We start from the raw sequence: 26,093 nt of genomic DNA on the forward strand, positions 1-26,093 counted from the left end.
AAAAAGAGAAAATCTGTTATAGACAAATGGTGTACTTGTAATAAATTATTTACTAAGCTTGAAAATGTACATAAAAATATCTTTATTTAATCGTTTTTATTTATTTATTAAATAATATCATTATCTCTAAGAGCCACGACGCTAATTGCCAATTCTCTTCTAATTGCCATGGTGTGATAGTAAGCTCCCAACGCTAATTGGTAGGCCTTCACCTGTTCTTATTAGCTTTATATTGTAAATTTTAACGAAAGCCTAGGCTCCATGGATTGTTGTGTATGTACATATAAAAAAGTCTTTATTTAATCGGTTTTTTCTTATTACATAATATCTTTCCCTCTAAGAGCCATGACGCTAATTCCCCGGTCTCTTCCAATTGCTATCGTGTGATACGTTTATTGTGGTATAAAGTATATGTTTTTTATAAACTGAAATAGATATCATACACTGAAGAAAAAGTGACCAAGTCCACCACACACACAGTAGCAATCAATTTATTGTACACAACACAGGTTTACAAAAATACTTTATCAGAAATCAGAAATATTTATTGTGTAAACTGTGTAGGTATAAGAAGTTTAACTAGGAACATTTTTTGATAAACATAAACATATAGTAATGGAAGTACAAAGGCGAATTTATCCCTATAAGGGATCTCTTCCAAATAACCTTTGAGTAGATGAGTGGGAAACTAGGCAGGTTAAGTAAAGTTATGTTTACCCATGCATGAGGTAGATATTGCCTCCTGTATTTGTATATGTTGCGATGTTTTCCTCATGTAAATGTTATATCGACATGTGTAGTAAACTTTTGGCTCCTGTATTTGTAAATGTGACGATGTTTTCTTCATGTAAATGTTATATCGACTTGTGTAATAAACTTTTGAATTTTAAATTATGAAATATCAACTATCTTTTCTTTCCAATTTATACTCACCTTATTATTTTATTTTATCCAGTATTTAACGAGCTACTTTATTATAATTTTCTTGTTAAAATCATGCTTTGTATAACATTGTATTGTACTTACTTTTCCTGTATGTCTTTACAATATGTGCTTGCCAATATATCTTACATCAAGCAAATATTATAATAAAGTTGTTGATTAATGGGTACTAGAAAAGCAAACTCGATATAACAAATTATAGATATATGACCCTGTTTACATATTGATTAGTGTTTAGTGTGAGTTTATACATTTGTAACAAATGTATGAAGTCGTACTAAACATTAATCAATATGTAAACAGGCCCTGTAGGTATGAATATTGACGTTAATGCTTGTTGTTCAGATTTACAGATGGCGCTTCAAAATGGATACAAAAAAGTTCCACGAGAGGGCTCTCTTTCTCCTATATATTATACTACTCTTTGCTTTCCTCACTGCTTCCCATACTTCCCATACTTCCCATACCACTCGACGAGTGTGTAGCCGGGGTAATACAATTTATCTCGACTGGCAAGAATCGTTCAGCCACCGGATGGCCTCGGTTTTTTTATAATATTTATATCGAGCGCTATAAATTGTTAATATATGTTTTTCATTATATTTAATAATAGAGATTACGTTAAATATGAAAAAGGGATAAACATAAGCACAATATAAATATGCTGTCTGTTAGGTTATTTCGGACCGTACTTTTCACCTGAAAACATTAATTATTAAATAAAAATCATTCAGAAAAAAAAAATCATATAAAAAAAGAATGAATTAATTTTGGCATTAAAAGTTTCCAGACATAAATACTATTATATTAAAAGCTTAATAATATTTATTATATTTCAGTTACGTTTAGACTTGCTTTGGACCCTACAACAGCAATTTTTTTAACCGTTATATCTGGGTGTTGCCAGTTATAAAATAAGTATTTACCTCAGCTGTTTGTAAACGCCGCCAGTTGTTGCCATCTTTTCGTCCGTCACCGTCAGTCATTTTGTTCGGTGGCTGCTATTTCATGGTTGACGAAATCATTGAAAATCTTTGTCATCGGAGGTTAATTTACAAAGTGACATTATGAGTTCTGGTATGCCTGAATTGGGCTCCAAAATAAGCCTAATATCTAAAGCCGACATACGTTACGAAGGCCGACTTTTCACCGTCGATCCTCAGGAATGTACCATCGCTTTGGCTAGTGGTAAGTTTGACAAATGGATTCTGTTGTCGTATAGTTCATAGCATTTTCCTTTTTTTGTCTCGTAATCACTTTCTAATTGTATTTCGAGTATACTGATGATGTAATTTGTTTTCCGACCTTTTGACTACTTCTCCGGAGAGCTTCGAATTTTTCCCTCCTTTATTATTTTAGAAGCATATCATTGTTTATTGGAAAACTACATATTTAAAAATTACAGCATTCAATAGCATTTTCCTATAAAGAAATGCTGATTCATTACCTTATAACGTGGCAAATGTAGTTAACTCTACCCTCATTCAGAAAATGTTAAGTTTAGTGACCGCGGCTTGGCTTTGACGACGTTGATAATGTTAGGGCCACTTGCACCATTCCACTAACCCGGGGTTAAACGGTTAAACCGTTACCCCAGTGTCAAATTGTACTGGTAACCATGGTATCTCGTGGTTTAACCGGTTAACCCGGGTCAGTAGGATGGTGCAAGTGGGCCTTAGTTCCCTCATGAACAACTACTTTCCTTTGTCCAACGGGCCCTTTCGTATTTTACCTTCTAAATTGTTAAGGGTAAACAAACTTAGTAAAGCTTTTTTCATAATCATGTTTTTAGTTACCTGCTTCTAACTAATTGCTGTCTCTTTCAGTGCGATCCTTCGGGACTGAGGACAGAGAGACGCAATTCCCAGTTGCTCCTCAGAGCCAGGTGTATGACTACATCCTTTTCCGGGGCACAGACATCAAGGATATCAGAGTTCTGAACAATGTCCCCCCGCTGCCCAATGACCCGGCCATCATGCAGATGTCGGTGCCGCCGTCGCTGGGCGGCGGTGCCGCGCCGGGCCAGTTCCCGCAGCAGTTCAACCACCCCGTCATCGGCCAGACCCAGTATCAGCAGTACCACCCCATGGCTGGTTTCCCAGGGAGTGTGCACGCTTCACTCAACAAGACGAGTGAGTTGTCTCCGCAGACGTCGGTGGAGCTGCCCCCGCAGCACATGCCCATGACCGGTCCTATTGGATCGGGAGTGGTCCACCACAACCAAGTGAAAGACCAAGGTTTTCAACAGATTATTTTCAAGCCACCGCTTTCACAGATGCTACATTGCGATTTTTGTCATTTTGAGCAGATACTTTCAGTTCGCTCTGCTTGAAGTGTCTGCTTTGGAACTAACCATTAATAAAACTAATCATGATATGCATGCTTATGTCTTACTTAGTTTATTTAGTTATTAATGCCATCCACCATTATATTTGTCTACCCACATCTAACTAACAGTAATAATTAGTGATAAACTTTACTCACAAGTAATTCTTAATCTTTCTGCTACTAATATTCACTTAGTTACTAACTGTATATGAAACTAGTGCTACTAAAAGAGAACTAAAATTCGAATGACCAACTAACTGGTTTGTTAACCCCTTGAATGTCATAACTCATAAATATTGGGGCATTAAAATAGGGTAAGTGCCACATTGGCATTTTGAAAGGGTGTGTTATTACAAAAATATGTTTTCTTGTAGAATTGTGATTATTTTGTGTTATATAATTATTATAGTGAGTATTTTGAAGGAAACCTTACATTTTTATTCATACAGATTATGTGATTGAAACTTGAAAAATTTACGTAAATAAGACATTTGCATCCCAATATTGTCTTATAAGAAAATACAGATTCCAAATACTTTCTGGTACAGATTTTTGTTAAAACACCTCAGTATTGGTTATGGTATCCTGGCTTAAAGGACTCTCATCCAGGCCATAATTGTAAAAAAAAATAAATGGTTATGGTATATGAATTGTGGCAATCAAAGCGTTGAAACTAACCTCAATCGAAAATCGCAAGACGCATTTTACTTGGTCTGTTGCTTGTATGAGTTAGGCTCCTTAGTTTCATCATATTTGCTTTCAATATATATAAAGTAATTATACTCTGATTTGTAATTCAATTCCAAAAAACTAACCTCACTCAGATCCTTTTTCTTTCGTAATAATGGAAAATATGTAAAGAAGTAAACTCAAATTTCCCTTTTGCATACTCTAGCATTTAAAATAAATATACATGTATCCTTTTGGCTTTGTTTAGTTTCTTAAAACATACGGAAAAGAGAAAAAGTGAGGTTAGATTATTGGAATTTAATTATAAATCAGAGTTTAGCACCAGATATTGTAGATTATGAGATGTTATTATTTTTTTTATTTTTAGGTTCGATGCTTGATCTTATCGGAGGAGGATCTCAGCAGAGCACTTCGAGGTCGGGAACGCCTGCTGTGGGGCTTAGGAAGAGCCCTACAGCTGATCAAGGCACGCAGGTAAATGAACAATCTACCTACTAACAGTCATTTAAAAAGAAATTTCAATTTATGTCTGGCTCCAATAGGGTATTCTCCTACTAGACAAATCAGTTTCTTTTTAAAACTCTCAACTCGAGTAGCTTATATGGAATAATGATGATTTAATTCATTAAACCCAATAAGGTTAATCAAAATACCATTTCACATTGATGAAAATTAGTCCCATCATATTCAGGGTTAGAAAGAGCAAACTGATGTTGTGGGTATGTATTTCATGAGAATACCGGGTTTACTGATGTTTCGGCGAAAACATTTGCAGTCTTTATTTGCTTATTTGTTCAACAGGCGGGTTTGATCGCGAGCGGCTCCGGGCAGCAGCGCGACAGCCGCCGCGGCAGCAACCCCAAGCAGCAGCAGCAGCAACCCCGCAACCGTACTTCCTCGCGCAACCGCCAGCGCTACCCCAGCGGCGGCGCGCCCGGCCCCAACCAGGCCCAGCACCCGCAGGCTCAGAACCATCACCAGCAGAACCAGCAGCAGAACCAGCACCACCAGCAAAACCAGCACCACCAGCAGAACCAGCACCACCAGCAAAATCAGCATCATCACCAGCAGGGACAGTTCGGAGGTAGGTCTCGTTGATTATTACATTTTAGACTGTTTATCATTGACCTTATGTTGTTCTATGTATTTGGTACGTGATTGCATTGTGGATTTTACATACTTATTTTATTTGAAAGAGAACTATACTGCATAGACCCCAAAATAAACGACAAGTCAATGATGGCTGAAATAGTGATACCGAGCGGCCCAGCTAAAGAAGCGTGCGCGTTCTCCGCGTGCGGCCAAGGACGAGCCGCCCGGTATCAGTGTGGACCCGCCTAATCAATAGGCGCTCAGCAGTTCGGTCTGTGTAGAGATGCCTCGCTTTAAACAAATGTACGCGCGGCCACAATGTCGTGAGTGAACAAGAACAGCAATTTCGTTGTGAAACAGGTGGTTCGTTCTGTGAACCGCCTAATAAATGCTAAAGCTCGGTGTGCGCAAGTCTGTTCTCCAGTGCTGTTGGCTTGTCGGTCATGAACTAAGAATGAAATACCATAAAGGACCGAAAGAAACTAATTCTTATTGCACGCTCTTAATAGGTCTTTAGGTCGTTTAGTTTAGTGGGATTGGTGAGCGCTTGACATGACATTTCGAAGATTTTTGACCCCCCTCCCCCCGTGTAACGCGCCGTAACGTTTTCGTGTACCAGGGGGGTACACCATACCTAAAAGTTACCTAACACCCAAGTCACCATTTTTACCTAAAAGTCACAATTATGTTCAGCAAAGTTTTTAATCTTTAAATTAAAGAAATGAGCGAACATGTATAAATGAGGAATGTTATGAAAAGGAAGCGAAAGAGGTATGTCAGGATCGTAGCAAGTGGAAATCCGTGGTCTCTGCCTACCCCTCCGGGAAATAGGCGTGATTATATGCGTGTATGTATTTTATTTAATAAAATAAAAAACATTGTTACGTAACGCCTTGTTTCTACCCTCCTCCAAGCCCATGTACCGCTGCTGTAAAATCGATTCATATTAATTCCCACTAGTTCGTTTGACCGAGAGCGGAGCGCTCTCTGTAGTGACCGAGCAAGAGTAGGGCAGGGCAGAGCACAAGCCTACAGTGCTGCATTGTGTCGTGTGGTTGTCTAGTAAGTTCCGCCCTCGCTCCGGCAGGCGGCGGCTACGGTCGCGGCGGCTGGCGCGGGCGCTCGCGCGGCACGGGGCGCGGCTTCGTGCCGCGCAGCAAGAACCCGCTCAAGTTCGACAACGACTACGACTTCGAGCAGGCCAACACCGAGTTCGAGGAGCTGCGCACAAAGCTCGCCAAGACCAAGATCTCTGATGATGCTAAGCCGGAGGTAAGTCGCGTTTTATTTCCATTTTGTTAAGCCATAGTCCAACTAAACCCTCGGAGAAAAAAACGTACCACCGAGTTTCACAGACTGGGACCTCGTATTCTCTACAAAAATTGCACTTAAAACACTTTACACGCGATTGGAAGCCTATTGTAATTCCGTCCTGTTTACGTCGTAACTTTCTCGCTCACGTAATGAAATGTGCTTAAAAGAAAAGGCTTTGTAAAATTTAACTTTCAAATATGTACGTATTTGATAATTGCAAAATTGATTGACTTCTTATTTTAGGGTTCCGTACCCAAAGGGTAAAAACGGGACCATTACCAAGACTCGTCTGTCCGTCTGTCTGTCTGTGACCAGGCTGTATCTCATGAACCGTGATAGCTAGACAGTTGAAATTTTCACAGTATTTCTGTTGCCGCTATAACAACAAATACAAAAAACTGAATAAAATAAATATTTAAGTGGGGCTCCCGTACAACAAACGTGATTTTATTGCCGTTTTTAGCGTAATTGTACGGAACCCTTCGTGCGCGAGTCTGACTCGCACTAGGCCTTAAGTATAATAAATAAATAAATAAAAAGCCTTTTATTTCCAATTTACAGTTGTTTTACATTAGAAGTTTTAGCATATTGGTTAGTAAGTTTCTTATAGTTAGTAGTTAGTGTTAGGTTTATGTATTCTATTTACTATCTATTTATTTAATTTGGACCCCTCTTTGGGTGTAGGCCTCCTCCAATTCTCTCCATTTCTGCCTGTCTTCCGCTTTGTTTAGCCAGTCTTTCCCTGCAATTTCTTTTATATCGTCCAGCCATCGTTTATATGGCTTTCCTACTTTCCTTTTGCCACTTGGGCCTTTCCATTTCGTTGCCAATATTGTCCATCTATGGTCTTTGTACCGTGCGATGTGTCCTGCCCACCGCCATTTTAATTTGAGGGCTTGAGTTAGTGCGTCTTGTAACTTTGTTTTTTCTCTTATAGATGTACTCTTTATTTTTTGTATCTTTTTTATGTTGAGCATGCTCCTCTCCATGGCTCTTTGGGTGGTTCTTATCTTTCTCTTTATTTTATCTGTAAAAGTCCATGTTTGGCACCCATAGAGCAGGCTCGGTAGAAGGCATGTATCTGCCACTATCTTTTTTAGGTTTAAGCTGTATTTGCCTTTTAGGATTTCTTGCAGTGACCAGAATTTCCTCCAGGTTATGTTGGCTCTCCTTTCTACCTCTTCTTCGCTGTTTGTTGTTGTAAAGGACAGTTGCTTTCCTAGATATATATATTGGTCTACATAGTCTATGTTGTTGCCATTGATATTTATTTGTATTTGTTTGCTGTTTGTCATTATTTTGGTTTTATTTGTGTTCATTTGTAAGCCTGCTTTGGTGCTTTCTTCGTCTAGTTGGTTTATAAGCACTCTTAGTTCTGTTGCAGTTTCAGCTACTATGACTATGTCGTCTGCAAATCTCAAATGGTTTATTAACTGGCCCTCCAGATTGATGCCTTTTGATTCCCATTTGAGATTCCGAAATATGATTTCCAGGACAGCAATAAAGATCTTGGGTGATAAAGGATCTCCTTGTCGGACTCCCCTTTCTATCCTTATCTGTTTCCCTCTTGTCTCCAGCTTGACTCGGCTGGTGCTTTTCGCGTATACATTCTTTATAATATTAATGTATTTTTGGTCCACATTAAGCTGTTTCAATGCATTCCAGATTGCGCTGTGATTGATGCTATCAAATGCCTTGCTATAATCTATAAAGGCGACGTATAGGTTCCTATTGAACTCTTTATACTTCTCTATCATCTGTTCTAGTGCTTGTATGTGATCAGTGGTGCTGAAACCTGCCCTGAAACCAGCCTGCTCTCTTGGTTGTGAGTCGTCAATTGTTTTGGATATTCGCCTTAACATTATTGAGGAGAACAGTTTGTATATGCTCGCCAGTAAGCTGATTGGCCTATAGTTACCGATGTCTAAGGAGTTGCCTTTCTTGTACAGCAATATTATGTCGGATGTACACCATTGCTCTGGTATGGTTTCGGAATTAAGTACCATATTGAATAGATGTGTTATATGTTGAAGCAGGATTGGTGTACCATGTTTTAGAGCTTCGTTTGTTATTCCATCAGGACCTGGGCTTTTTTCGGTTTTCAGCTGCTTTATGTGCTCATAAACTTCTTTTTCTTCGATCTGCTTTACTGGCAAGTTTACGTTATTCGCAATGGGTGTTTCCTCTTGTATGTGGTTGTAGTCTTTCATTCTGTAGAGTTCTTCGTAAAAGTGTGTAGCATGATTTATTACGTCTTTCCTTGTTTTTGTTTCTTCTTTGTCTTGTCCAAGTTTTTGTATCCATGATTTGTTTAGATTAAGTTCTTTTAAAGCTCTCTTTGTACTTCTGTGTTTCTTTAGGTTCCTTGTTATTACTTCCTTCCTGTGATTCCTGTAGTCTATTCTTATAGATTTCTTTGTTTCCTTGAACAGCCGGGTAAGTTCTTTCTTCATGTCTTGATCTTTGTCTTTCTTATACATTAGTTCTGTGCGTTGTTTTATGAGTTGTATTGTATGGTCGCTAAAGATTTTGTTTGTTTTTGTGTGGTCAGTCTTAGTCTTCTGTGTTACGCTGTCTATTATTGACTTTTCTATCTTATTGTAGTAATCTTGAACATTTGTATCTTCTGTTTTGTTTCCTAGTTTTGTCTCTAAGCCTCTGATATAACTTTGTATTTCCTCTTCTGTCTTTAGGCTTTTCAACGAGGAATGGAAGTTTTTTCGACTCTTTTTAGGAAGTTTTAAGTTAAATGTTGCTCTCAGAAGTCGGTGGTCTGATGGAAATAGTACATTATTCAGGACTTCGAAATTAAAAGGCCTTAAGTATAGCAAGATTTAACATCTTTTCTTTCTTTTGGCTGCAAAAGCTAAACTACTGCAACAACTAAGCTGTAACAAATGTTTCCTTAAAACCATCCAACACTCCAAAATTATGTATTACTGTAAAATTCCCATTTTATACACTCAATCAGGAACTACAATCAACGTCGACTGATCCGCAGGAGCTCACGGGCGAGCTGGACAAGAAGGATGACTCCGGGAACGAGACTGGTGCTGGTGAGCCCGAGGTTGATGATGATGGGTACTCCGGTTATGACAAGACGAAGAGCTTCTTTGATAACATCTCCTGTGAGGCTGTTGAGAGGTGAGTAAAAAACTAGCATCTAATTGTATGGTTTTTCAGTTTAAGCTCCCATCAAGCTAGCTAGTTCATGGTGTATTGGAAAATAATAATAACTTTGGCAACGAAATGGGTTTGGCATCGAATGTTGGGTTCATTCAAGTCTGTAGATTTTTATTAAGTCGAGTGTTTCGATCGAAATGTATAAACATGAAAAAATTTGTTTTAGACGACAGTGGTGGCGCACTAGCACCGTCCTGCTCGATAACAGACCCTCACACGGTTCCTATAATAATAGGTATATGTTGCTTTGGTGCAGATCGAAGGGGCGCAGCCAGCGGACAGACTGGCGCACGGAGCGCAAGCTGAACTCTGAGACGTTCGGCGTGGCGCAGGCGCGCCGCGGCCTGTGGCGTGGCCGCGGCGGCTGGCGACACAACCCGCACAACCCGCACCTGCAGCCGTGAGTACACAACCCGCACAACCCGCACCTGCAGCCGTGAGTACACAACCCGCACAACCCGCACCTGCAGCCGTGAGTACACAACCCGCACCTGCAGCCGTGAGTACACAACCCGCACCTGCAGCCGTGAGTACACAACCCGCACCTGCAGCCGTGAGTACACAACCCGCACAACCCGCACCTGCAGCCGTGAGTACACAACCCGCACCTGCAGCCGTGAGTACACAACCCGCACCTGCAGCCGTGAGTACACAACCCGCACCTGCAGCCGTGAGTACACAACCCGCACAACCCGCACCTGCAGCCGTGAGTACACAACCCGCACCTGCAGCCGTGAGTACACAACCCGCACCTGCAGCCGTGAGTACACAACCCGCACCTGCAGCCGTGAGTACACAACCCGCACCTGCAGCCGTGAGTACACAACCCGCACAACCCGCACCTGCAGCCGTGAGTACACAACCCGCACCTGCAGCCGTGAGTACACAACCCGCACCTGCAGCCGTGAGTACACAACCCGCACAACCCGCACCTGCAGCCGTGAGTACACAACCCGCACAACCCGCACCTGCAGCCGTGAGTACACAACCCGCACCTGCAGCCGTGAGTACACAACCCGCACCTGCAGCCGTGAGTACACAACCCGCACCTGCAGCCGTGAGTACACAACCCGCACAACCCGCACCTGCAGCCGTGAGTACACAACCCGCACCTGCAGCCGTGAGTACACAACCCGCACAACCCGCACCTGCAGCCGTGAGTACACAACCCGCACCTGCAGCCGTGAGTACACAACCCGCACCTGCAGCCGTGAGTACACAACCCGCACAACCCGCACCTGCAGCCGTGAGTACACAACCCGCACCTGCAGCCGTGAGTACACAACCCGCACAACCCGCACCTGCAGCCGTGAGTACACAACCCGCACCTGCAGCCGTGAGTACACAACCCGCACAACCCGCACCTGCAGCCGTGAGTACACAACCCGCACAACCCGCACCTGCAGCCGTGAGTACACAACCCGCACCTGCAGCCGTGAGTACACAACCCGCACCTGCAGCCGTGAGTACACAACCCGCACCTGCAGCCGTGAGTACACAACCCGCACCTGCAGCCGTGAGTACACAACCCGCACCTGCAGCCGTGAGTACACAACCCGCACCTGCAGCCGTGAGTACACAACCCGCACCTGCAGCCGTGAGTACACAACCCGCACCTGCAGCCGTGAGTACACAACCCGCACCTGCAGCCGTGAGTACACAACCCGCACCTGCAGCCGTGAGTACACAACCTACAACGTACCATTTCAGCCGACCGTACCATTTGCGGGAGCGCAATGTATGAATCCGCGAGCGTGCGTACATTCCGTGGGCGCAGCGTATTTCGCTCGTTGTCCGTGGCCAATCCGTCGCAAGTCGGTTTTTTGGCGCAGATTACTCGGCACGGCTCGTCGTTGTCACGCGCCGTCTATCGCGGACTTAACAAACCCACTCGTTTGTATCCGTTAACCTCCCAAAAAACTTGTAGTATAGCGGGGAGCAGTAAACTATAAGTAACGTGCAGCATGTCGTATTTCCCCAGCTGGCGGCCGATGCGCGGCGGGCGCGGCCGGCCGCACCAGGGCCACCAGAACCATCAGAACCACCAGAACCATCAGAACCACCAGAACCACCAGCCGCCCAGCCACGCGCAGCGGCCGCGCAACCAGCCCTCGCAGCAGCAGCAGCCCGCGCCCACCGCTGCTGCCGGTATGTACCACCAGAACCGTCAGAACATCCGCGTGATAACCGCGATAGTCGCGCGAAGCAGCTCTGTCAGTGTGGAACTGCCTCGCCCGAGGCATTGAGGCCGGGGCGTGCGATTGGCTCGACCGAGGCACGTGTACACGAGCCGAACTGTTTCGCGCGGCAAATATTGAAAATGTTTGAAAAAACACTGAATTTGGCGTTTTCAAAGTATGTAAACATTGTTTTAATGCTTGGTCCATGCGTTTTTGCCCTTTTTTGGTACAAATTTGTCATGTTTTTTTAAATATAAACTCAAAATCTCAATTAGTATAAGGACAAATCAAGCATAATTTGAAAACTATAAGTTTTAACAATGTACTTCCAATGACAATATTGTAGAGAATTTTGTGGAGAATATATTTGTCCTAGACATTTTTATTGTAGTTTTCACAGTTTTCATGAAAATTTATAAGAACTAAAAATGGGGATCTACAAGTGGGGGGGGGGGGGGGGGACTTCTGTTTATTCTTAAAACCTAAAAGCCACACTATTAAGCATATACCTGATCTTAATTAACTATGTATTGTTTTGTCCACAGCCAAGTAGGAGGAGCTACGCGGAAAGTGAATCAAATATCGAATCTTTATTTATTGTCGCGAGGACTAATCACAAATGGAAAAGTAACGGAAAAGTGTGTCGGTGATTAAAGTGTTTTATAGATGTAAATTGATAGAAAGGTTAAAAAAGGAAGGAGATTACTGCGGGAAGTTATATAGGAATGAATGAAGTTGAAGGACATTGCTTTGGTGTGATAGTGTTGTATCCAATAATGGAAGGAGTAAGAAGGAAATTCCCGTACGCAAGAGATCGAACAAATTGTCCAGCAGCGCTCGGCGCAGTATGTTGTAAGTATACGAGTGATGGAGTGGAACATTGGGCAAGCATTGGCATCTATAAACAAATTGCATGGTATTGTCACAAGCTCACCGTCAGACAGAATGTCAGGTGCTTGTGAGGCGACCGGACCGCCTTCCTGTACATTATATTGAGGCTATGTAGTTTTGAAGCCGACATAGTATAATTGAAGACTTTATTTATAAACATGCCCAAATAAAATATATATTTTCCTTGAGCTTCGTTTGTGCGCAATTTGTGCCTAAAGTTTTAAAACTTAGATTAATGTGTTTTATTGTTTTCCAAGGTCATTGCACTTCCACTAAATTTTATAACTTAGCAATGACTACAGCAGCCCTACTTATGTGTTAGTGATAACATGTTAGAAAATTGTGAAAGGTTTAATTTTACCATTCTCAAAGTAGATCGGCAGTCGGTCACAGATTCAATAAGAAAAATAAAAGATTAAATAGAGATCTGCCTGTGTTGCATGATGATGGTAAAATTAGCTCTAAATGTATGAAAATAATTGGATGACTTAGTATTTTATTGACTGTTTTATTGTTAGTGATAGAGTAAATAAAATGTGATAGTAGGTCTGCTGTCTGCCGGCGGTGCCGCGCATCTTACCAGACACTTAAATGTTACGATGATCGTCGCCTCTGTTTACGCTGTACTAAGGTTTTAGCGCAGATTCTTATACTCAATTAAATCAAGTTGAAAGGACAGTTTCATTTTGTGTTCAATTGGTGATTTTGTTAATTGGTCCTTCACAAATTATTTTGCAAAAGTTGACAATCAACATTATTATAAACTATTTGTAAAAATCTGTAACTCAAAAACTGTACCTGGTGATTGTATTAATATGAAATATACATTTACTACAAACTTCAATATTAGTTTTTATTAATGGGGTTGGCAACTGTCAAAGGTTTGCATAGATGGCGCCATCATAGCTTGCCCCTTTTAGGGTTTCGTACCAAAAGGGTAAAAACGGGACCCTATTACTAAGCGTCTATTGTCCGTCTGTCTGTCTGTCTGTCACCACGCTGTATCTCATGAACCGTCATAGTTGGGCAGTTGAAATGTTCACAGATTTATTTCTGTTGCCGCTATAACAACAAATACCAAACGTACGCATCCCTCGGTGGGCGAATCCGACTCGCACTTGTCCGGTTTTTGTATGAGATTAAAGGGCTGGCATCCAGGGCATAAAATTCAATTAAAAAAAAACTACAATTTGACTCAATTCTAGATTGACGGGGCAAGCTATGCTGGCGACATCTAAAAAAACTTCGACCGGCCAACCACAATGGTCAAAGAGCATATAATCACTAACAATGGTTAGAGACCAAGACCAAAAAAAGCGCTGGTGGCCTAGCGGTAAGAGCGTGCGACTTTCAATCCGGAGGTCGCGGGTTCAAACCCCGGCTCATTCCAATACATGGGTACGAAATATCATTTGATATTTATCACTTTTATCAGTCGCACTTCGGTGAAGGAAAACAGGTCTGGTAACCTGAGTTGGATCAGTCGGGTCAGATGGCAATCGCTTTTATAAAAACTAGGGCCTACGCCAAAACATGGGATTAGTTGCCAAGCGGACCCCAGGCTCCCATGAGCCGTGGCAAAAATGCTGGGATAACGCGAGAAAGAACTTAAGACTTTCATAAGCAAGGAATAATCAAACAAAATAATTGTACCTTTTCTCTTTTATTGCAAATCAAAAAATCTCAGCAACAAACTTGTAAAAAACTGTTGAGAACTTAGTGTCTTAGAGTATTAAATTCCATGGTAATTGTTATAGATATTTCATCTCACGAAAGATTACCGAAATTAGACTGTAATGTCAATAATAATAAAATATTCGTCTGTAAAATGAAATAACTGGTAACACTTGAGGAGTGTCTTTTCAAGGGTTTATTTCTCTAAGAAAACCATACAAAAATAAGTCTAGTATGTCTTTTCACAAGGCTCATTTTTGTATGGTTTTTATAGAGAAATAAACCCCTTAAAAAGACACTCCTCACTTGCACGTCAACAAAATGTCTGACATCGTAACATACACAAGCCAATAACATAGTATGTGCTTATAATACAACTTATCTTATTATACAGGGCCTTAGGTATACTGACAATTTCCAAGTATAGGTACACAATACATTGTCTAACATTATTCTTAACCTACTTTTCTATATTTTTGTAAAATATATTTCATAAAATATAAATGCAGCTTCTTACTCAAACATTTCTAATACTAAAGAACTGAGTATTTACACAACCACATCACGTATTCATTTACTTTGTGGAGTTTATACGTAGTCATAAGTAAATCCATAAGCATCAGAAGTATAAAACACAATTGTCCCAAACACATAAGGTTTTAAAAATGCTCTTAACCCTTTGAACGCCAAGAACCCATAAAGTGGTCGTTACTAGTCGTGCCCACAGCGCCAAGGACCACTATATGGGTTATGGCGGACGAAAGTAAACTTGACACTTTAAAGTAAAATTTACATTCGCTCGCTTGCGCCCGTTATCTTGGTGTGACAGTGACGTTTTTGTTTATGACAAAGCGTTCAAAAGGTTAAAAAGATTCGTAAAGAAAGTTCAAAAAGGAAAGGAAATTAGTCATTCCCATTGTGTTTTTAAAATAACGCGGCGCAAGTACGTTGTTTCTTGGCAGATATACTATCATTGAGCCAATTTAAGTCTAGATCGGAAACAGTAATATAATGTCAAGAGCTTTAGGTCGATTGTTCAAAAGAAAAACACGATTATTTAAATAGGATGGATAGGATCACCCAAACAAAACAGTCATTCGAAATATCTTAGTATACCTACATTATATGAGAATACCTTTCACGCCTTTATCGTGTTAATTAAACTTATAACACACCTCTCTTTTTGCGTCGGGGTTAAAAATGACCATACATTCTCAGGTAAAGCTTGACAAATATCTTGCGCTTCCTCATAAAATAAGGTAATCGAAAAAGTATTATTGGACTAGAATAGAAATATTTTGGCTTTTCTTCTGACCATAGATATCAGAATGTGTTGCGCCGTTGACCGCTGACGCGCACCGGGCTACAGCCACAGAATAAATAATAGTACCTACTTGGTACAGAAGATTCACTCTAACAAAATGCGTCTATTACGACAGATATGACCGCTAGGTGGCGCAAGCGCGAACAGGCGTCTGTTCCGTAGCGGTGCGCGGCAACTACTATGGCTAGACACCAAAATTGGTGTCGGCCGCATGTACTTGTAGGGACGCGACGAAATCGCGTTGTGAGACACGCCTGCTACAGCCCAATATCAACCTTCGTGCATCCGACAAGGTTCTCGATGATGCGCTGCGCTCGATAGGCGTGATGGCAACCTGGAACCTTTTCTACGCAGTGTCAAACACAAAAGCTGTCACTCGGACGCCACATCACCGAAGTGTCAAAACTGAAATTGAACTTTATGCACATGCACGTAGGTTCAGTATTTGGCGTTGGACCTGCGGTGCCGGTGTATCCGTCATTGGCGTCCAAAAGGTTAAAGGGTTAAGATCGTGTGCGTTTTGACTACAATTAGGACCACATCGACACCGAGGCACGTCTACACTGACCGAGTTGCTTCGCGCGGCAATTTTGTTTTCGCGGCTCGTTCTGTGTGGACTCTGTGGACCCGCCTACTCACACACAGATATTTAATTGGTCAGTCTTTCTGAACATTTTGTGCCGTAATCAGAAACATACCGCGCCCATAAATACTTATTATCTTTTATTCTGAAGTCCGTGTTCCATTTCCATAGCTCTGAAAATATCATTATGTCGCATTTCTCGCACAGTAGATACTGGAAGGTTGTCGAGTGAAGGTAGTTTAGCCACGCCACTCCCGTGCGGGTTGGCCGTTTTCCACGATCCACACGGAGCCGCTCTGGCCTTTGGTGAGGATCTCCACTAGAGCTCGTCCTACGTGCTCTGAGCTGTAATAAAATGGATGGAAATAAATTACTATTTGTACTTTGGTGTGTACTCGTATTTGTCCCCATCTCACGTGACCGCCGCCACACATACGGCGGGGACAAATGGGAATACAACGTTCTTTGCCACTGTAAGCCAGCCGCTTATTGGAAAGTAATTTTGATATATTCAATGCAGTTTGTGTCAAAAAGTAACTTTTTGGAGGTCTGTTTGGACTGACATACTAAAAGGAACCCTATAAACAAATTCCTCTGTCATTTAAAGAAGGAACGGACCCTAACCCCTAAGGGCCACTTGCGCCATCCAGGGTTAGCCGGTTAAACCCGGAGTTACCAGCACACTCAGCGTCAAATACTCTGTAGCAGTCAAAGTGGCCAAATAGTTCGGTACACCATACTAAATATATGGTTTACCGAACTATTTGACTACTTTGGTTGCTACAAAATATATGATGCTGAGTGTACAATTTAACCTCCGAGTTAGTGGCTAACCCTGGATGGTGCAAGTGGCCCCAAGTCGGTGGGCAAACCTGCTACTACCTACATATATGGGTGTTGGCGTTGTCACGCTGTCAACCTGCTTCAATTGCTTCATATCATCGGAATACAATGAGGTTGGCCAGTCCAGGTATTCTACAGATGGCGCCAACATAGGTTTTACCTGTCAATTCTACGAAGTGTCAAATACTTTTTTTTTAATTTTAAGCTAAATCCCGTAAACCAAAACTAGAGACAGTAGATTAGATTAGATATTTATTCTCATAATATGAAATTACATTATAAATTATGCTAGACTAATCTACATGAATTTATATTATGATCGTCATTGACTAGATATTTACATAACATTATTTAATAAATTAATAGATACAAATAAAATAAAAATGTCTTACTTTTAAATTAAATTTTATGCATTCATGTCAAAAACAAAATACGGTAAAACCGTAACCTAAAGTAAAACCTATGTTTTGCGCCATGCATCAGCTACACAACCTTTGACTGTCTACCAAGCACACATTAGCTACGTACCTTTGCGTCTTGGCGTTGGCGTTGTCACGCTGCCAAGCTGCCTCATACTCGGAAGACATGAGCTGTTTGCGTATTTCCTTGACCAGGCCCGTGTCTGTGAGACCAGGGCATAACACCAGGCTCCTAACGCCTGTTAGTCCTACGTGATACTGGTCCTGAAATATGGTAAAATAAATGATTAGGTAAGTATTCTTTTTCTGACCGCTAACTCACAATTTTCAAATAGGAAAATTGGGATAATTTTGCCTTGTGTGAGACTCGTACTTCAAAGGCGAAAAATATGGTGCAAATATTCGCCGCAAACGGGTATAGTGGAGCTAAATTGGTAAACGGCAGGCTGGTATCACCTGAGTCGCGAGATAGTCTCTCCCACGTTAGGTGATTTTTTTTCTTGGTACCGCCTGATTTACCTAGAAGCCGTATTCACGATGTGGTACCACCTTGACCGCCGCGCCCTTTCCCAACGATAACCTCCTTATCCTAATAAACATGCGTGGCAATATTAAACTTACCCCGTAAGCCCTAGTAAGTCCCACGACGGCGTAGTTTGTGGCTGTATAGATAGGAGTAGATACTTGGGGCCTTGTGAATGCAGTTGAAGCGGTATTCACAATGGTACCGCCCTGTCCACCGCGGTCCTTGCCCATAAACCGGTACGCCAGTAAAGTACCGCGGATGACGCCGTTCTGGGAACATTTTTTATTTTGAATTTAGCTAAACTAAAGTGAGTGAAAATTAAGTAGGTTCATGAAGCATTCGTTTCCTTATTCGAGCCATGACGATAGTCGATCGTACCTAATTTTAAATCGTGGTCAGGTTGACTTTTAAAATATATAAATCTATTTTTAGACATGCACAGTCAAGGGACCCTTATTTTCACCATGCCCATCTGGTAGTGTACTGGTTTAGTTCAGGGACACTAACTATAGTAAGGGTTAATACTATGGTGTGGAGACTGCATGAAATGGACAGCTCTTTTAAACAAATTTGGGGTTTTCTGAAAACCTTTCATAACGTGTCGTTCATGACTACATCAGTGACACTAGGGTTGTTGTTCACGATAATTATCAAGCCAGTTGAATATTTTAATCGTCGTCTCGAACACTTTTATACCAGTATAGCTGTGCTGTGTCACCCCAGTCCCGACTTTATCTACTACGGCGTATGGTCTTGCTAGTTTTCAACGTACCAAGTTGACATCGACTTCCAGCTCCCAAAATCGATCATTCATGACTCCAGCGTTGTTGATCACGATGTCCAGCCGGTTGAACACTTTGATCGTCATCTCGAAGGCCTCTGTTAGCAAAAAAAAGCTGTCAATCTTTATTTATAATTTTTAAAAGTATTTCCCGTTGCGGAAGGTATCGTCGAGCTGAAAGAACCCCCTACTTACTAGTCTTACTACCTACTTAGGTGCTTACTATGAACTTAAAATATACCTATACCTACTTATGGAGACAGAAACGGACCTTATCCAGCTAATGCTGCGAATAGCTAGAGATATATTATACCTACGCACAGACGTGTCTGTCAGGCAGGTGTATTTGGCGGAAAAATCTGTCAATTAATGGCGATAATTAGGCATAGAAGTGTCACAGACGGAGCGATAACATATCGGCAGATACCGTAAGAAACGGCATCTTATACGATATCTTTTACGTACTATTTGACAGAGTCCACACACGAAGCTGTAATATATGTTTTGGTATCTTACGATATCTTATCGCAAGGCATCTTAAGATACCTTATGATATATTTCGTCTCTCTCGCAATGTAGGTGCTAGACAGAGAACGATATATATTTTGGTATCGTTGGCGTGTGTGCCTGTGTGGTGCTTAATTAGCTATACCTCTCTAAGATATCTTACGGTACATTACGGTATCTGCCGATATATTATCGCTCTGTCTGTGACGGGCTTTACGCCTATGGACGGGATTGATCACATAGTAAAAGATGTGTAGGTATGACCTACCTACCAAACTACCTACACATCTACACATATTCACCTCTCTGAGTATAGTGAATAGGGGCGGACAATAACAAAATCTCCCTGTAATAATAATAAACAACATTAGATTCTTCAGTATTTCTTTGACTATGCTATTAACAAATCGTGCTTTAAAAAGGCCACCATATAATTATTCGGAAGCTATAAATAACATAGTTAAACTCCATGCAATCAATCAGTCCCGTAGCCCGTACCCGTATGTTTAGGATTTAAAACTGTCGCTACAGACTACGGAAATAGCACACATGCGACGCTAACAGAAATTCGTTAGAACGGTAAAGGAAGTGTAAACGTACATATTAATATTCGTATTTTGTTACGAGTAATAAACTGTCTACGACTTGACGCGTAGTCTGATTCGTTACTTTACTTGTGATTCTGACTGTACCTATCTTTACTAGACTATTATATTCAAGGTTTTGAATTCAATTTATAGGCGACACGGATATCTCGGAAGCCAAGCTTTTAATTAAATTCCTTGCGTTGAAAGCAGATGCCGATCAAATTTCAATCTGTTGTAAAAATAGCATGGCTTCTATTTAGTCACTTCATGGCATGTTTTTCTCCCCGACGACGGGTTTCTAAACTTGAAGTTATAGCGATGTCATTTAACCTTGTGGCAGGGGTAGGAAACTTTCGCTTGTATGTGGACGGACTGGTGGGTGCGCTCAGTAACACGAATGTTGGCTGTCATGTGGACGGTGTATGCGTGAACAATATCAGCTACGCGGATGACATGGTGTTGCTGAGCGCATCCATCTGTGGCCTGAGGAAACTCGTCAGTATTTGTGAAAAGTATGCGAAGGATCACGGGTTACTATACAATAGTAAAAAAGCGAGGTCATGGTCTTTGAGGCCGGCTGTAAGATCCCAGATCACATGCCCCCAGTTACATTGAATGTTACTCCTCTACAGAGAGTAAATCAGTTGAAATACCTGGGGCATCTGGTAACGGCCGACCTCAAGGATAATGAGACGTTGAAAGGGAAAGGAGGGCATTGTCACGAAGAGCAAACATGATTGCCCGCAGGTTTGCACGATGTTCACGTGACGTAAAACTTACACTTTTTAGAGCGTAGGCACTGTACAAGTTTTTACACGTGCAGCCTGTGGGCTAGATTCACCAGGACTGGTTACAATGTTCTCCGAGTACAATACAACAACGCATTTAGGGTACTGTTGGGGCTGCCTCGACACTGTAGTGCATCAGGGATGTTTGCAGAAGCACACGTAGACTGTTTTTATGCAACAATGCGAAAAAGATGTGCCTCCCTGGTGCGCAGGGTGAGAGCCAGCACCAACAGTATCCTGAAAATGATCCCGAGCAGACTGGACTGTCCGTACATGAATCGGTGCTGCACAGTCTCAAGTGGAGGTGGAGGTGGAGTGGAGTGGTGATCCATGCATGGACAATAATGTAATTTAATTTTTATTTTATTTTATTAAAAACCTACTAATCTTAAGTTATAAGCAAAACATAAAATATGTAACTAACAATATATGGATGTTGGTTATCTAAATAAATAACTTTTATTATTATTATTTTCGGCTCCGTTCGGCTCAGCATTGCTCCGAGCAATGGAGTTGGCAACTGCCAAAAGGTTTGCAGAGATGGCGCCATTATAGCTTGCCCCTTTTTCTATGAGATTTGGCTTAAAGGGTTGACGTCCAGGGCATTAAAAAAACAAAAAATTTACACGATTCTAGGGATTGACAGGACAAGCTATGCTTTCGCCATCTGCTAAAAATTTCAACCCCCATTATTAGGATTGACACAACTTGACGTCCCTTTGGATGTACGACCACAGATAAGATAATAACCTGAATTCTGACAACCCTTAATATAGTTGGTCAAACCAAATTGTCTGGTCAAACTGCGGGTAGTCCAAAAGTACTCATTGACATATCACACTGGCAAAAGACTCGATGTCGCATAATGGAATGCGGATTTTATGGTACCTTCGTACTGCGGGTAGTCGGTCACATCGCATTGGCAGAACAGCACGTTCTTGCGTCCGTACTTCGCGCCCAGCTCGTCGGAGATCTGCTCGCCGATGTCGGAGTCGATGTCGCATAATGACACCTGCAAGAGGGTACGAATGAGCCGGGGACTGAAGAATATTTCCATGAGTAAAAAGTTAATACTAACTTTCAATCAATATCAACTCAACTTGATTCGACATTACTCGCAGAGGCGGTGCATTTCGCATTTCACGCGCACCGTTATACTAAGTACGAGCGAGATGCACTGCGACTACTGCTAGTAAGACCTGGTAAGACCAAATCTATACCAAACTTTATTTTCAAAGACCGAATGCAGCTCCTAAAGCCCGCTCCAGACTACGCGGCGCGAAGCCGCGAACGCGAGTGTGGAGCCGATTTGAAAGAAGAAAGAAGAAAGAAAGAAAGAAAATACATTTATTTGACGCCACAACATAGTACATAAAAAAGAAAAGCATGCAGACAAAAAAACATTTGGACGCCAAAAAGGATTTCGCTGATTAGCGAACTAGACTCGCGATTCGCTTACGAGTGTGGAGGACTTGGAGGAGGCTTAACGCTTGGCAGCACGTAAGGCCTTGATCACACTCACACGTAGTCATAGGGCATAGTATATCAAGGCACTTTAGGGCGGTTTTCTGTGGGCTTATTGCAGCGCTCGCGCACATTCATGGCTACAGCTAAAGTACCCTTGCTACGCGCTCCGACGTAGCAGTACGGGTCTACGCCTGCGCTACACCCGTAGTAATAACTAAAAAGGTGCTCGACTCTACTTTTTGAGGTCATTAACCCGTATAGTTAAACTGATAGTGATGTGCCTTCGGGATTTTTTAAAAATTGCGAATTTTTTCACGTGAGAAAATTTCGGAAACTTCTTACTTCCATTTTTGAATGGGTGACGAAATTATTAGTCAAGGCTCGGAACCAGTTTTTTTTTCATACAAAAAATACCGGGATTATTACTTTATTTTCCGTTCTTTGGTTTATGATTTCAATTTCAATGGAACAATCTAATGATACGAAATTTTTAACTAAATAAATGATTCAGTGCTAGGTAAAGAGCATAAAATAATTAAAAATATTGGGCTATTAGGGTTTTTAAAAAAAAACCGGCTCCGAGCCCTGTTATTAGTCCCTATTTTTTATTCTCTAATTTATTCCCAAAACTAAATGAAATACGAAGTTTTCTACGTGGATGGTGTGGATAACTTATGAAAACTTCCAATATAAAAATTCCCTTATTTCTACAATTTTCTCAAATTTTTCACCTTTTTGGAAACTTTCCGTAACTTTCACATCTATAGCCGATGACGACTGGTAAAATCTAAATATACACCAGTTTAATGTCTTCTCTTCTTCTCTCTGGTTTATAGTACATATGACCCTTAAAATGTTCTATACATATACCTACCTATATGCACGGAAAGTGCTTATTTCCGCACTAGTGCGGAAAAGTAGCACCATGTAGGTACTGTAAAACAATTTTCAATTTCCCTGTTTCCTTTACAAAGTAAGTAAACTTACCTAACATAAAAGGACTAAACAGAAGCACTTTTTCACTTACTTACCTGCGTTGTAAGTTGTAAGTTAAGAGAAAAAGTGATTACAGTACATATGGTGCTACTTTCTCGCACTATTTTTTTTTTCATACCACGTCGGTGGCAATCAACCATACGGCCCGCCTGGTGGTAAGCAGTTACCATAGCCTATGGATGCCTGCAACACCGGAGATATTACACGCGCATTGCCGACCCTTAAAGTGCGTAAAGACCACTTTTCGTTCATATGTCGAAAGTTTAAAGGGCCATATGTACCTACTGTAAAACGTTGTACGATACACGTGCGAACAGGTAATTCGCAACTCGTGTCGATTTAAAACACTCCCTGCGCTCATGTTTTAATGTGTCGCCACTCGTTTTGAATTTCCTCTTTTCCGCACTTGTATCGTAAATAACTATTGTACCTATATAAGCTTTTTTTAACGCCTTTATTTTCTTAACGGTTAGACGTTATGTAGCTTTGTTAATAGCTAATGTACTGATGAAGTAGGTGTTAAAACCCTGTAAAACTCAGGCCTGCGGTAAGTATGGTGCATTAAAATCACGCCACTAACCGCTGGGAAAATCAATACAAATAAGGTACCGACTCGCCGGTAAGTAAAAACGTAGGAAAGTGCGAAAATGCATATTTTAAAATAAAATCGCAGTTTAAATGCACTTGGCTTGTTTCCAGTTCCATTCAACTCTCACCTTGAACTCTCTTTAGTTATTTACTTCGTAACGCGAAAGACAATTTGCTGTCTTTGCTCCGTTAAAAACTAAAAAAAATTAAGTATTTAAAATTCGAAATAATACCTACTTCATACCAAAACTACGCGATTGTGTTAAAATGTTTTAAGTATTTAGTTAAAATAATAAAAAAGCTCGGCGTATAAATATAATATTTTTACGTAAATCTTACCTTAGCTCCATGTTTCAGCAATTCCTCACTATAAGCCAATCCTATGCCGGCCGCCGCACCGGTAATCAGAGCAACCTTTCCTTTGAGCTCCATTACTATTTTATTTACTTTTTATTTCTCGTACGACCGCGCCCTACGTGTGGACGGTCCGTTGCCTCGCGCCGGTATTCCGGTGTTCGATGTTCGATCGCGCCGGACGGAAGGGAGCGCCTCACTCGATCGGTGTTGCCATTTGCGAACAAGTCGTAATATTGGAGGTAAATCGTAAAGGCGTGGGATATATAATTCGTAAAAAAATTAATCTACAAGCTGTTTTAATTTACATAAATTACTTTTACTTCCTCCTGCGAACGCTCCAGACTCCAGTTGTTGAATGAAATCAGCTGTCGAGGTTTTCTCGAGTGACTGCAATGAGGTTCTTCAAAAACGAAATGTTTTAAAAGAATCGGCAACGCGCATGTGACCCCCTGGAGCTGTAAGCCTATATAGGCTACGGTGACCGCTTACCATCGGACGAGCTGTATGTATACGTTTATTTTCACAATCTTATAGTAATTTTGCTAACATAATAAAATATAAAAAGCCAAGCACTTATAATTAAGTAGTACCTACCTGTGAAGATATAGCGATTTCTATGGATAGATATATGGCACTACCACTAATGCACTACTCATCCACCTTTGTACGCACGGCACTCTCCCTGTCTACACGCTCGTACGTTGATTCACATGCGACAAGTACTACACGAAAACTAATTTTTGAAAACTCCGATCTACCTTTCTGTTCCATCGACTAAAAGCAACCTTATTTCATGGGCGTTAAAACTGAAATTACAAGCGTTCAATAAAACATTGCAAGGCAGTGTAAAAACTACACACGTTATGGGAGGCAAAGTTATCTAGGCCGGTCACGGTGTCGCCACTGTCAAACGGTAGTGGTCAAATTTGTATGTTGAGACGGGTTAATTACTAATTTGACCACCGCATAATTAAATGTGTAGAGTGAATGAACCCATGCTTCGTTCGTATCGTATGTTCGATGGGTTTCAATGAAACATGTGAAACCAACCTACCAGTCTAGTATTTATGTTTATATTGTTTATGTTTCATAAGCATTTATCGATTATCCTATGATCCTGCGGTAAGGTAGGATTTGATTACGGTAGCTGTTTTGATTTAGTTTAGTTTATTGTGTAGGTTAATTGTGACGTAAAAATTCACAATAGCAATCAATTTATTTATTTTCTGTTGGACACAAGTTTGGGGATCTAGCGGCTCTAAAACAAATGGAAATTATTCTCTGGATAGTCTGGATTGATAGCGCATAAAAAGTCTAGACAGATAAAAGCCGGTAGACATTGTAAATATGTACACAGTTGGCTGCAACCTGACTTGAATTCAGTGGCGTAGCAAGGCGTGAGCGAAGTGGGCCGTCGCCCACGGCCTCGCGCCCCAAGGGGGGCCTCGGGCGAGGCCCCTTCGGGCACAGCGATAGAAAAGGGCCTTGCAGATGCGATTTCGCCCACGGCTAGATTAGTTCACGCTACGCCACTGCCTGAATTGTATAAAAAAACTTTTATGCAGGGACCCCACCCCAGTAATAACATATACTAATCTATGCCCCACCCTGCATAAAAGTTTTTTGCCTCCTCAGAGGGGCTACCGCGAAAAACGAAAATCTAAATTTCGTTATCCGCCGCTCTATAAACTCTTGCTTGCCATATGCGAGCAACAGAGGCACTATTAGTCAACGAAATTTAGATTTAAATACAAACTTGCAAATATTAAACTTGCAATTGAATAAGTGATCATGAAGATATTACGTTAATTAAACAATCAGTACCTGTAATGTTTTTCTTTATTTGTCAATTTATCATCTTTCAGTCGGGTACAGTAAATTTTTATTAAATACTAGAAATAATTTTTCATTTTTTATAATTTTATTCTGCATAAGTTCCACCACAGTAGGTCTCTTGACGGTCATACAAGGTGTTCCTCGCTGTCAATCTTTAGGTGCATTGCATATTGCATCCACCCACAACGCCAGTCAAC

General features: G+C 41.2%; 2 protein-coding genes across 6 annotated transcripts; one reads left to right on the plus strand and one right to left on the minus strand.

The window, feature by feature from the left end:
• The first annotated feature begins 1,879 nt into the window (after positions 1–1,879).
• On the plus strand, positions 1,880–13,464 carry LOC134745616 (protein LSM14 homolog car-1-like). Of its 5 annotated transcripts, none has more exons than XM_063679713.1 (9): positions 1,880–2,130; positions 2,769–3,179; positions 4,328–4,434; positions 4,762–5,044; positions 6,116–6,324; positions 9,338–9,510; positions 9,806–9,949; positions 11,513–11,697; positions 12,275–13,464. In XM_063679713.1, exons 1-9 carry the CDS (start codon positions 2,010–2,012, stop codon positions 12,280–12,282), a joined length of 1,641 nt encoding a protein of 546 aa, XP_063535783.1. In that variant the 5' UTR covers positions 1,880–2,009; the 3' UTR covers positions 12,283–13,464. The 5 variants fall into 5 exon arrangements, with proteins under 5 accessions (XP_063535783.1, XP_063535784.1, XP_063535787.1 ...); XM_063679714.1 differs by having other exon boundaries at positions 11,531–11,697; XM_063679717.1 differs by having other exon boundaries at positions 9,368–9,510.
• Positions 13,465–14,267: 803 nt separating this feature from the next.
• Positions 14,268–24,228, minus strand: LOC134745638 (15-hydroxyprostaglandin dehydrogenase [NAD(+)]-like). Its single transcript, XM_063679754.1, has 6 exons — positions 24,043–24,228; positions 21,541–21,664; positions 18,762–18,868; positions 18,085–18,258; positions 17,573–17,727; positions 14,268–16,546 (listed from the first exon to the last, which is right to left on the minus strand). Exons 1-6 carry the CDS (start codon positions 24,133–24,135, stop codon positions 16,441–16,443), a joined length of 759 nt encoding a protein of 252 aa, XP_063535824.1. The 5' UTR covers positions 24,136–24,228; the 3' UTR covers positions 14,268–16,440.
• Positions 24,229–26,093: the final 1,865 nt, after the last annotated feature.

Source organism: Cydia strobilella, chromosome 11 (assembly GCF_947568885.1).
Source record: "Cydia strobilella chromosome 11, ilCydStro3.1, whole genome shotgun sequence".
Lineage (NCBI taxonomy): Eukaryota > Metazoa > Arthropoda > Insecta > Lepidoptera > Tortricidae > Cydia > Cydia strobilella.